The sequence below is a fragment of the Conger conger genome, chromosome 6 (assembly GCF_963514075.1).
Source record: "Conger conger chromosome 6, fConCon1.1, whole genome shotgun sequence".
Classification (NCBI taxonomy): Eukaryota; Metazoa; Chordata; class Actinopteri; order Anguilliformes; family Congridae; genus Conger; species Conger conger.
Window position 1 is genome coordinate 32648966 of NC_083765.1, and position 12958 is coordinate 32661923.

The window sequence follows — 12958 nt, forward strand, 5'->3', positions numbered from 1 at the left end:
TGTGTGTGTGTGTGTGTGTGTGTGTGTGTGTGTGTGTGTGTGTGTGTGTGTGTGTGTGTACCACCTCACATCTTTACGAAATACTTTATACAACAGGTTTTAACAGCTAGGTATTTACTGATTAGGTTTATTCACAGCAAAAACTCACCGGGAGTATGAAGCTGTTCTTACAGCTTTAGGTATGAGCTCAGGTCGTTGCCCACTATGACACACTCAATGAAAACTCAATGGATCAACAATGGGACTATGAAGAGAGATGTGAGAATATAACTTGGTTCATACAAAATAATTTATATAGAAATTTGTTTGATTCTCATAGCCTATTCTCATTCATACATTTAGTCCGATTCGTGAGTGTCATAAAATGCAAAAACGGAAAGGTTTTTCTAACCAACTGCGTGATAAAAATGATTGTGCTTTTATGTTTCTTATCGCAGACTGCCATCTAGTGGTTCAAAAAGTTTTACTGTTTTTGCTTATTTATTGCAGCTGATGTAAGGTACACCGACCTGAGAGAGAAATGTGTAACCAAACATTACTTGAGTTTCTCTCTTATAAATAGACGTCTCACCATTCAATTCGATCGAATAAAATTACATCAGGTAAAGAAAATAAAGTGAAATCACTTTTACAATCCTTTTCTTATGATATATGTGGTAATCCCACCGGAAAGAGTTGTCCATGTAACAGGAAGTAGGAAGTGAAACAACGGTGCCCATCATGTTTTTCACAGCTGGCAAAGGTGGAGAGCTAGGTCAACTTTGCATGTATGTTCTCACTAGCCAGACGTCTTTTTAAATGGCATTCAATGTATGACATCTGTCAAACAGTGCCCTAGAAAACAATGATAGCAAAACAATAGGAAGCGGTCTTTTGAGCCGGGTAAGTGTTGTATTGCGAGTTAACTAGCCAGTTAGCAGCGGCTAACGTTATGTAAATTCCATTGGTAGCTAGCTATTCCAGTCATTGATAATGTGATTGTGAGCTAATTATCTTCTACTTGTTTTAACCACGCAAATGATGCAAAACGTGCCAATATCTTGCTATTTTTTTTCTATCGCTTGGCTGTTTTGAATACAAATGGTCAGGTATGGGTTGTAGTTTGTGCGGTGTAAATGTTGGATTCGGTTGATAGCTGTTGTTGCTTGAACTTAGTTATACTAGCTTTGATGATAAAGACAGTGTGGCAACAGTGTAAATTATTATTTATACACACTAGCTAGCATTCCTAACGTGGGTTTGAATACAACCACTGACTTTATTTATTTTAGGTCTGTCTGGCATAACCGCGTCGGCGCTGAACAATGGCATCTTCATCATTCTTGTGTGTGGCTCACCGCGTAAGCATGTTGTCATCAGCATGGACTGGCCGCCTCGGTCGCTCTTTGAGTTGTACAGTGGCTTTAGATCTGGGCCGGTCAGCATTACTGGCCGAGCAGCAGCGACGGCGCTACTGCATGGACTCAGCCCTGAATCAGCACATGGGCGAGCTGACGGACAGGGAGACTAGGGTCTTGGAGCGGCTATATAAGGGACTCGTGACCGGGCGTAGGGCCTGTCTGGCGGAGTCTATTACTCTGGTGGAGACCCAGCACCCTCGAAAGAAGGAGCTGGCGCAGGTTCTTGTCCAAAGAGTCCTCGCCCACCGGCGCCAACAGGAGCGACTTAATGTGGGGAAACCTTTGGCTTTTAGAATAGGTCAGTGAAATCTAACTTCACCATCTCTCTGTCTATTTATATTCGAGTAGCCTAGGTTAGTGAGTTCTCTTCCTTTTATTTTTTGTCATATTACAATTTGATATTGTTGTATTGTTAGACTACATTCTAAATGCAACTAATTACTGAATTCGTTGTGATTGTGAATCATCACCAATTTATGACATAGAGGGCATGGTGTTATGAGCATGTATTATGGAAGGATACAGAATAACTAACAATTAAATGTGTGGGTTTTGTTGCGGGTATTCCAGCTGTGGCTCAGACTGTTTCTTGTCCTACCCCAGGGCTGTCTGGTCCCCCAGGAGCAGGGAAGTCTTCTTTCATTGAGGTGTTTGGGAAGATGTTGACTGGAAGTGGCCACAAAGTTTCAGTTTTGGCTGTAGACCCCTCCTCCTGCACTACAGGCGGTAAGTGTAAACAATAGGCTACAGCAGTTTTTTAGGGTTGGGGATGCTTCACCTAGGACACTAGAGGATGTTTTAAAGGTAAGAATATCATGGCGGGATGTCAACTTATTTTTGGACAGTGCACATATACCTGTATATGTCTGTGATTGGTTATGAAATTGCAAAGATAATCAAAACAAGCCAAGCGCATGAATGAGAGTGTATATATTAACTACTTTTGTATTAAACAATGAGTATTGGAGTGGGTTCTTCCTAACCGTGTCAGTGTGAGTGATTTGACTTTTTGGGGTGATGTTCTATAAAGCAGGTCAATAAGTGTATATTTCTCTTGAACTTTGTTTTATCTCTGATAGATACCACTCTTACAGTTTTAGGTGAATCTTTCCTTTTAGCTACCCCATAATGTCAGGTCTTCCATCGCCTTTATCTGTAAATGTACTTACTATGTAGTGTTTTGCGTATCCTTATCTTCTTGGATTCAGTCAATGCTGCGGCTCTGAAACCAAATCTATTTCCATCCGTTTCAGGGTCTTTAATGGGCGATAAGACGCGCATGACAGAACTGTCCAGGGACATGCAGGCCTACATTCGACCCTCCCCCACGTCGGGCACCCTGGGAGGGGTCACCAGGACCACTAACGAGGCCATAGTTCTGTGTGAAGGAGCTGGGTACGATATAGTTTTAGTGGAAACAGTAGGTAAGGTTCCACTGTTTAGGTGTATGTAGATACTGTATGTTATGATCTGCTTATTACTTGGTCAGTATTGTAGTGTAGCAGTACAGGTTAGTAGTGGTATGTTATATTACTCATGGCTTCTGCTTTGTTCAGGTGTGGAGCTGTCTCTTAGAAGATTATGTAGAATTATTTAAAAACTTCTGTGAAATTATGGGTCGATTGGACACAGATTAGTATTGGGGGGGATTTCACGAAGCAGGATTACTGAACTACTGTGACTGGATAACTGCTGAGTAAAACCTGGAACAGTCCTTTTTACTTCAGTCCATGTTCCAGATTTGGGAGCTGTCCGGGTTTTACTCTGAGCAGTTGGCCTACTAACTTTGTAATCCTGCTTTGAGAAGTATTAACCTGGATGAAATCGTTTTTTAGGAAGAATCTCTGTTCAAAATGGAATTGACACACATACATTACATACATTATATTTCCTGTGAATATTATCTTTGTTTGCATTAGGTGTCGGCCAGTCAGAGTTTGCAGTTGCAGACATGGTGGATATGTTTGTTTTACTCATTCCACCTGCTGGGGGCGATGAACTGCAGGTCAGTCTGTGGCACTGACAGGAGACTGAACCAAAGCCTTCACCTCACTTTTAACTGAGGACAGTTTGCACTTTTAACCCAGGCCCGTTTGCATCTCTGCTCCTGGATTTGCTTCACTTATCTCATTTCCAGGACTAGTGAACTAATAAGTGTGAACTGAATTTCCACAGGGAATCAAGAGGGGGATCATTGAAATGGCTGACTTGGTTGTGGTCACCAAAGCAGACGGAGATTTGCTGGTTCCTGCACGCAGAATACAAGCAGAGTACACCAGCGCCCTGAAGCTTCTCCGGAAAAAGTCCAAACTATGGAACCCAAAGGTATCTGCTTCAGACTCTGAGAGAGCATGACCCTTCTCCCCCAGTCAGCAGGAGGCTAATCCCTAGTCTCTTCTCTAGGCTTTCAGTACTTGAAGGAGAACATAGTGGAAGGTTCTGTTCTTTCAGAAATGTCTTAATCTCTGTTTAAATCTTGTCTTTGTTAGAAAGTGAATTATATTTCAAAGGTATGTGTCATTTTTCTCACTCAGGCTCTACTGGTGCGAGTTCGCATATTTTAAACCTCTTAAAAATGGTGCGAGTCTGGGCCGAAGGTTGGCCTTCCCCCCCAGTACTCTTGCTACGGATTAGATCACATTTCAGCTCCGAGTTCCTTCTCTGCTTCCTAACTGCCGGAGGTTCCTGATGGTAGCTGTTAGTGGTGCTGTATCACAGCACTGAATGTTGATTTCCACAGTATTGCTTTTGGTCATGGCCCTTAATGGATTTTCAGAAGTAAGCCAAACCAAAATAGCAATGTTAACAACACAGGGTGTCTGGGGGATCTAGATCAAGGGTGGGCAAGGAGAGCCATATCTATTTCTGGATTTAATGCCATGTCCTGCACATGACTATTTCATTAACCAAAGCCGTGATTTGACATTGTGATAAAATGTTTACATGATTTCATGAATGACAGCTCAAATGTATTCCTGTACCCCTGTATGGGATGTTCCCCTGTGATCTAATCTACCAGTGAACTGGCTTTGGTTTTTATGTTAACTAGCTAATTGAGCCAGTACAAGTGGTGAAAACCCTGTCTGTTTTAGTATAGCGCTGCCAAAACCTCCAGGAAGGTAGATCTCCAGGAGCAGGGTGGGGCAGCCCTATCTCTAGGTGTTATATTATATCAGGCAATATTGCGTGACCACGGAGTGCAGAAAGTTGTTTACAGCAGCATATTCACAGATTTCATGCCAATCAAGTCTATCAGGCAGAAGCCATTGAGAAAAGAGGGATGAAAACATGAAGAATTAGAATTTTAACCAATGCATTTATAAAAATGACACATGATCGACCAGCATTGCCTGGACATAAACTACAGAGATTTAACTGCAGATTTCTGCAAAGACACGACCTCTAGCGGTCATAAGCAGTACCGGTTAATCGGTTAACCGTTACAAAATGAGATGGTAAGCGGTTACTAAAACTGATGATTTGTCACATCCCTAGTTGAAGGTAGATCTCCAGGAGCATGGTTGGGCAGCCCTGCTGTAGCTGTTGAATGAGGGGTGCTTTGTTAGGGTTGAAGGTAGATGTCCAGGAGCAGGGTTGGGCAGCCCTGCTGTAGCTGTTGAATGAAGGGTGCTTTGTTAGGGTTGAAGGTAGATCTCCAGGAGCAGGGTTGTGCCACCCTGCTGTAGCTGTTGAATGAGGGGTGCTTTGTTAGGGTTGAAGGTAGATGTCCAGGAGCAGGGTTGGGCAGCCCTGCTGTAGCTGTTGAATGAAGGGTGCTTTGTTAGGGTTGAAGGTAGATCTCCAGGAGCAGAGTTGTGCCACCCTGCTGTAGCTGTTGAATGAGGGGTGCTTTGTTAGGGTTGAAGGTAGGTCTCCAGGAGCAGGGTTGTGCCGCCCTGCTGTAGCTGTTGAATGAGGGGTGCTTTGTTAGGGTTGAAGGTAGGTCTCCAGGAGCAGGGTTGTGCCGCCCTGCTGTAGCTGTTGAATGAGGGGTGCTTTGTTAGGGGTGAAGGTAGATGTCCAGCGCGGTTGTGCTGCCCTGCTGTAGCTGTTGAATGAGCGGTGCTTTGTTAGGGGTGAAGGTAGATGTCCAGCGCGGTTGTGCCGCCCTGCTGTAGCTGTTGAATGAGCGGTGCTTTGTTAGGGGTGAAGGTAGATGTCCAGCGCGGTTGTGCCACCCTGCTGTAGCTGTTGAATGAGGGGTGCCTTGTTAGGGCTGAAGGTAGATGTCCAGGAGCAGGGTTGTGCCGCCCTGCTCTAACCCCGGTTGGTCGGCAGGTGTCACGCGTGTCATCGCAGACGGGCGAGGGCGTGGCGGAGCTGTGGTCCCGGATGCAGGAGTTCCAGGAGGTGGGGCTGCGCAGCGGGGAGCTGCAGAGCAGGAGGCGCAGCCAGCAGAAGGTGTGGATGTGGAGCCTGATCCAGGAGAGCGTCCTGCAGCACTTCCAGGAGCAGCCCTCCGTCAGGGACGCCCTGCCCGCGCTGGAGGAGCGTGTGACCCGCGGGGACCTCTCCCCTGGCCTGGCGGCCGACCTGCTGCTCAGAGCTTTCTCAACGGCGCAGTGACACCTGCCGTCTGATATGCTGCGCCGTAACACACACTACACTACACTGGACTGTTTTAGCCGTTTGTGTGCAAGGAGGAGTGTTTGGGTTTTAATTTTATTAGATTTTTTCAATTGCCAATTTTTAATTAAATAAATCAGTGAAGTGAAACCTTATCAAGCAGGTCCTTGTTATTTGTCCACACCTTTGCTTAGGTGTGGCCCTTAACTGGCAGAGCCAGGCCTTCACTGCCAGGACTGTCTGTGTACAGTGTGCTCAGTCTGTGTGCCCAAACGGTTCAGTTCATGTAGCTGAACTGTTGTTCTGTGGTCTTGAAGTGCTCCAGTGTTACTGTGAACACTTTCCAGCACAAGGGCCTTCTGTATGTGCTCTAAATATCCTGTTCCAGCAGGACAGGGGTTCCAGATCCTTCTCTGCCCTGGAAGGATGGTAGTGCCCACCCCCAGTGCCCGCCCTGGGGTTGCTGGGTGATTTTAGAATGCCAAGCCAAGATGATATCATCATTATCCTCCCCCCCTCCCCCCCCCCCCCAAAAAAAAGTGAATTTGCAATGCCAAAATCGCAAGTGCCTTTATCAGTAGGGTAGGAAAAAACTAAGCAAAAACAAAGGACCAAATTGCCACGTGGTTTCTTACAACAAGCTAGTTACTAAGGAAACACCATGTTAATATTCAAGCTTGGGGTGCGTTTGTGAAGCTGGTGCATTTTCTGGAAGAGGGAGAAAGAGAGCCAGAACGGCCAAAGTGCCAGCTGGCTTTTCTTTTCCACAAGTCCCTGCAGACTTGGGGACAATCCGCCAACCGTCTTTTGCCAAGTCTTGATCTTCAAAAAAACACTGGTGCTTAATTGGCATTCTGTCACTAGTAGCTGCTACCGGAATGGCCAGCAGTTTGTCTATTTAACTGGAAAAGGAGTTAAACTGGAATTTGAACACTTAATTTTAACATTAGCTGTTTATTTGATTCCAGAGAATGATATATCCAATGTAAAGATTTTTCATCAGGCCTAGTATTGCTCTGCCTGTTCATTGGAGGGGTGTCCAGTGCATATATCCAATCTAGGAGTCCATTGTACTCCACAGTGAATAAACAGACACGACAGGCGCTCAACAAAATAAAAGTAAATGTTTCCTGCTGTAAGAAGTGTGTTATACATACTGTATTTAATGACTGATGAGAGCCATGTAACTTGCACATTTATGTTTATTTGACATTTTTAATTTAAACTGTGGCTGTTTCCAGTGTCATTGAGGATGACCCTTAATTTATATCCCTGAAATGATACTAAAGCAATGTCACATAGCACGTAATAGTTGCCATGTTGGTGTTGTTTCCTAGTGCCACTAGATGGCAGCGTAACTCAATCGTTCAACCAGTGTTTAAGCTCTTCTGTGATAATTGTCAGCAATTCTGTCAGTGAAATAATACATTATATTTCTATTGGAAGGTGTTTCTTCCAGATTTGATTTGAATTTGAAGATGCAAACTCGGTTTAGATAGTGAATTTTCCCCCATATTTGCCATCATAGTAAATGGACATCAGACTTCCATTTTACATGGAAACATGAAGTGATCTTGTTGCACTTTGACCTGCAAAAAAGAAAAAAACATTAAGAAATAAACAATCAGCGATCATCATAATCAACCGTGATCTTATATATTTTGGCAAACATTACTGTAAATTTGCCTCATGCTGAGGTGCGTCTCCACAAAGGAGAAAGTAAAGTGTTTTATTGAACCCTTGTTTTCTCTTTATTTGATTTGACATTTACACTTCTTAGGCCTCTGTATTTAAAACTGCTTCATCTCAGAGTGGAGAGCAGTTTAGGGGTTAAAATGTCTGCCGAGAGGTCAGGGTGGTTTTTTTGGGAAATGCTCTGCTGTTTATCAGAAACACTTGTTTACAAATTGGTTTCATGTTTACTGTGTCAAAAAGAAAGCCAATATTTAGAGTTCTCACAGAATCACGAGAAACGACCATTACTGCCTACGTTTGTGCAGTGCCTGACTGAATTGATATCATAAGGTGAATGACATTTTTTTTTTCGGGCGGCAGTGTGGTATAGTCGATAAGGAGGCGCGATTCTAACCCGATTCTAAGGCTGAAGCTCCAATACTCAGCTAGGGCAGCTGTGATGAATTGACAGAACTATGATAGCTTTAGTACATATCCAGCTGTGTGGACTGTTTACACACAAAATAGAAACTGCTGCAATCATTTAGAAATAAGTCGTTTAATGTAAAATAAAGGGGAGTTGGCACTCAGAAGCTACATATTGACCGTAACCTTGAATTCTTTCTGCCTGGGAACGTCGCATCAAAGATCGCCTATTTTTCTGTCATTGTCAAAGACATCATGGTTTTATTATTCCACATTGGCCCATTCACCCTCATAATTACAAAGTGGAAAGAAATGTCTTATCTGAAAAGTCTTTCACAATGACGTTTGCTATAATAAAAACAGTTCAGAACAGTCTGCACTTATTACACGTTGGTCTTATCCCTCCATAGCTGCCAATTTTTAAAGGATATAGATTTCCCTGCATGGAGTTATACTCTTTTTCTGTATTTATTTTTAGTGCTCAGCCAGTCAGCCTATATCATTCCAGACAGTGTGGTAAGGGAGAACATAAACTTATCTATGCCAGTTCATATCCTATTTTGACTTTGACATTTCACTTCTTGTACGATAGACTGAACTTTCCTTTGTGTTACAATATACTGCCCCACAGATACATTATCTGTTGTTTGGAGACAGATTGTTCATGAATATTGAATCCATCCTTTCGGCTTTTATGAATTAAAAATGGGCTTAGCTCAACGCCGGGCCTGGAATGTTTGCTTGCAGGGTCCGCTGTGCAGAATGGGAAGAACCACATGGCTAACAAGGGACAGAAGAAATCAATAGAAATTCCATCTGAGCAAAATTAAAACCTTTGGTCTACATCTGCTTTCTGTAATACCATCATATAACTTTTGCTAATGATACACCATGCAGGTTAACATAGCCATGAAAAAACAGTTTGGAAACTTTTACAGCAAAGCTGATTATTGGTCCTTTTTGGAGCATTTTTGTTAAAGAAATTCACTAACATTGTTTGTGGTCATCACTGAGCAGTGGCTCATGGGTGGATGTTGTGCTGTGTGTCGTTTGACACTGCAGAGTTATAGCACCCGGAGGAAAGGGATAATCGTGAACAGAGAGCTGGACATTGCTGTGGTCTGTGTTGGCTGAGGGAGAGGTCATTTTAGTACTTCCAGAAAAGGGAACGAAATACCTTATCACAAGAAAGATACTCTGTGCTAATAGCATATCCGCAAAGATACACGAAACTAGCTGTAACTTCCAGCCATGTATTGGTTCCTTATGTTTGTATGTTTTAAGTATGTTTTAAATACTGTAATTTCTGTTTGGCATATCCACCTGTGATAAAATGCTGTCAGAATGTTAATCAAACATGCATATTTGATACCGCATATCTATCTTACTGTACGCAACGTCTATCTATCTTCCCCTCTGGCTGTTTTCCAGCATCCTCCAAGAGGGCCCTCATCACACCTCTACTAAAAAAAGCCAACTCTGGATCCCTCCATCATCCAGAACTACCGCCCGGTATCTCTTCTTCCTTTTCTTTCTAAAACCATAGAACAAGCCGCTTCTAGTCAACTTTCTTCTTTCTTTTCCAACAACAACCTGCTAGACCCCTATCAGTCTGGCTTCAGATCGGGCCACTCGATAGAGACCACGCTCATCTCCGTCAGTGAATCACTCCATGCCGCACGAGCAGCCTCCCTCTCCTCTGTCCTCATTCTTCTAGATCTCTCTGCTGCCTTCGACACTGTGGATCACTCCATCCTCCTGTCCACCCTGTCAGCAACGGGCATCTGTGGCACAGCCCTGGACTGGATTGAGTCCTACCTCTCTGGTCGCTCCTTCCAGGTTGCCTGGGCTGGTACGGTATCGACACCTCGGCCCCTTGCCACAGGAGTTCCCCAGGGCTCAGTCCTAGGCCCACTTCTTTTTTCTCTTTACACTCATTCTCTTGGCCCTGTGATCACTGCACATGGGCTATCCTACCACTGCTATGCGGACGATACCCAACTCTTCATCTCGTTCCCACCATCTGATACACAGGTTTCAGCCCGTATCTCTGCTTGCCTGAGTGACATCCAGAGCTGGTTGGACAACCACCATCTGAAGCTTAACCCAGGTAAGACTGAAATGATATTCATCCCCCCTAATACCTCTCCCCATCTGGATCTCTCCATTTCCCTCGGGGATACCACACTTAGGCCATCACCCAGTGCAAGGAACCTCGGCGTGGTGATGGACAGCAGACTGTCCCTCTCCGAGAACATTGCAGCGGTTACCCGGTCATGCAGGTTCTTCCTATACAACATATGGAGAATCCGCCCCTTTCTCACCCCCTACTCGACCCAGCTCCTGGTCCAAGCGATGGTTCTGGACTACTGCAATTCCCTCTTGGCTGGCCTCCCAGCGTCTGCCATCAGACCCCTCCAACTTATCCAGAATGCAGCAGCTCGTCTGGTCTTCAACCTTCCCAAATACTCACACGTCATCCCCTGCTTACTTCCCTCCACTGGCTGCCTGTCATGGCTCGCATCAAATTCAAAACATTGGTGCTAGCAGTTAAGGGGTCTTCCCCACCTTACCTACAAAAAATCATTAGACCCTACACCCCTGCCAGACCCCTTTGTTCAGCCTCCACAGGCCGCTTGGCACCTCCCCCTCTCCGAACCTCCACCTCACAACTACTGTCTGTTCTGGCTCCATGGTGGTGGAAGAATCTCCTGTAGAATCTCTCCCTACCTTCAAGCGCAAACTGAAGACACACCTCTTCAAGCAACATCTCTCCCCGTCCCTCCCTACCTCCCTGTGAACCTTAATTGTTGTCTTTGTGATTTACTTTGTGTATCAATATTTTTAGTTGGCTAGGTAAGCAGTGTTTGGATAGTTAAGTTTGGTCACTTTTGCTTTGTTTGTTTGTTTATTTGTTCGTAAAAAAAAAAAAAAATTGACCCTGATCCTTATCTTTGTTGTACAGGTAGCAGTTGTAATTGTACTTCCCTCTAGGGTCTTTCAGTGCACTTATCCCTGGTTATGGGTATGCACTTTGTTGTACGTCGCTCTGGATAAGAGCGTCTGCCAAATGCCATTAATGTAATGTAATGTAATGTAATGCAACGATGTTCTCACTTGTTTCGGTTTAATTCGGCAAAAGAACAGCTTCAGTGGAACCAAAAGCATTTTTCAAATAATTACATCATTCACATTCTACTAGAATGGGACTAAATAATGTAGAGTAGTTTAAACAACGATTACAAATATTTGATGATATGCTACTTGGAGCATTGTTGATGCAAGAAGCAGTACGCAGTGTTGCCACTAGCAGATATAGCAGCATATGCTTATTGAGTAAATCAGGCCATAGCACCGCTCACATTGATGATTATACAGCTTTGGGCACAATAATATGTACCGTGCTGGACAAATGACAGGATGAGAGGAGCATTAGGAGGTCACATGGGTACATATTATGACTAAAGCTGAGCGGGGCTGTGGTTCATTTCTTGGATGGGAGACCTGAATAACTGAAATGAATTAAAATAATATGATGTAATAATATAATGTAACGATTGGTGGTTCTTATATAGCTCACTTTATGGTCTCAAAGTGCTCTACAGTGGAAGAGAGACTTCTCCTCAACCACCATCTATGTTCAGCACCCATTTGGGTGGTGCTAGGTAGCCATCTTATGCCAGAAAACACATCATCTGTGATTTAGAGGGAGGGAATTATTTGAATATATTGAAATGGCAGGTGATTAGCTGGCCAGACTGAGAATTTAAGCAGGACACTGGGGGAAACGTTAATGTGATATTTCATCTTTATTGACCACCCTGAGTCAGGTCAGTGGCTTAACATCATGATCGAATCCAGAAGACAGCACTTCCTGCGACACAGTGGTCCCATCACTGTGCAAGGGCACATCATTTATATTTGGTCCAGAGGGAAGACTGTTCCCTACTTATTCCATTACTGCTACTTCTAACATCAACATATTTTTGCCTAGAGTTTCCCATCCAAATACTAACCAAGCCCAACTCTGCATTGTTTCAACCCTCAGAAAGATTGTCAAAGGGTGGCATGGCTGTTACCAAAAGTATGATATACTGGTGGAAGCTTCTTCAGGAGGACCAGGCCATCTGTGGAAAGAGTATGCCTTAAGCAGTGCTATATATTTGAAAGGAATAATGGCAGGTTCTTTTTAGGATTTTGCTGCAGTATGCAATTGAGTTGATTTTTCCACAAAATGTATTATCATTTCTTAAAATAATTCAGATGTGCTTGCTGTTTCATTAAAGGTTTCTTTTTCCGCTATGAATAACACATAAAAGAGCTGGCGCCCAAGTTGTTTTTAGTTCTTTTGCATGAAAGATGAAGTCATAATCTTTCTTAAAGTAAACGCGCTTTGATGATATAACAGGACAGACATACTTTGTAAGCCTATGCCAGTTTCTGTTTTGGCCTTCATGTAGATTTCACAAGGAATCAAACATGGTCCAGAACCCTTCTTTTGTTCAAACCTATACGTTCAATCTGAGTCTTGATCAGCCATTACATTACAGCCCTGGTGTAAAATCCAGTTGTGACCAGCTTGAAATTATCAGCTACCAGCTGTTTCAAATACAATACAAATCACATAACTTGAGATGGTCAAACCATGTTGATTATTATGCTGGTCTGAACTGATCAACCAGCTACCGCCTATTTCAAAATCTAGCTTGAGCTGTTCAGCAGTAAGTACATTCACTTATCAGACTCATTCACCTAGAGTGGCTTATAAAAACAACATCACATAGCCTTAGGGATGCAAGTCACTGCTTCAAAGCCTCATGGTTGCAGAGGCATAAAGCATGACTTCAGGTATTTGGAAAGTGGACAGTGGAAAACAGCAGGCATTTGTGATG

The 12958-nt window shown here is 43.6% G+C and overlaps 1 protein-coding gene across 2 annotated transcripts; it reads left to right on the plus strand.

The window, feature by feature from the left end:
* Positions 1 to 687: 687 nt before the first annotated feature.
* On the plus strand, positions 688 to 7703 carry mmaa (metabolism of cobalamin associated A). Of its 2 annotated transcripts, none has more exons than XM_061245993.1 (7): positions 688 to 767; positions 1272 to 1698; positions 2004 to 2126; positions 2654 to 2824; positions 3320 to 3405; positions 3576 to 3725; positions 5679 to 7703. In XM_061245993.1, exons 2-7 carry the CDS (start codon positions 1305 to 1307, stop codon positions 5964 to 5966), a joined length of 1212 nt encoding a protein of 403 aa, XP_061101977.1. In that variant the 5' UTR covers positions 688 to 767; positions 1272 to 1304; the 3' UTR covers positions 5967 to 7703. The 2 variants fall into 2 exon arrangements, with proteins under 2 accessions (XP_061101977.1, XP_061101976.1); XM_061245992.1 differs by having other exon boundaries at positions 694 to 882.
* Positions 7704 to 12958: the final 5255 nt, after the last annotated feature.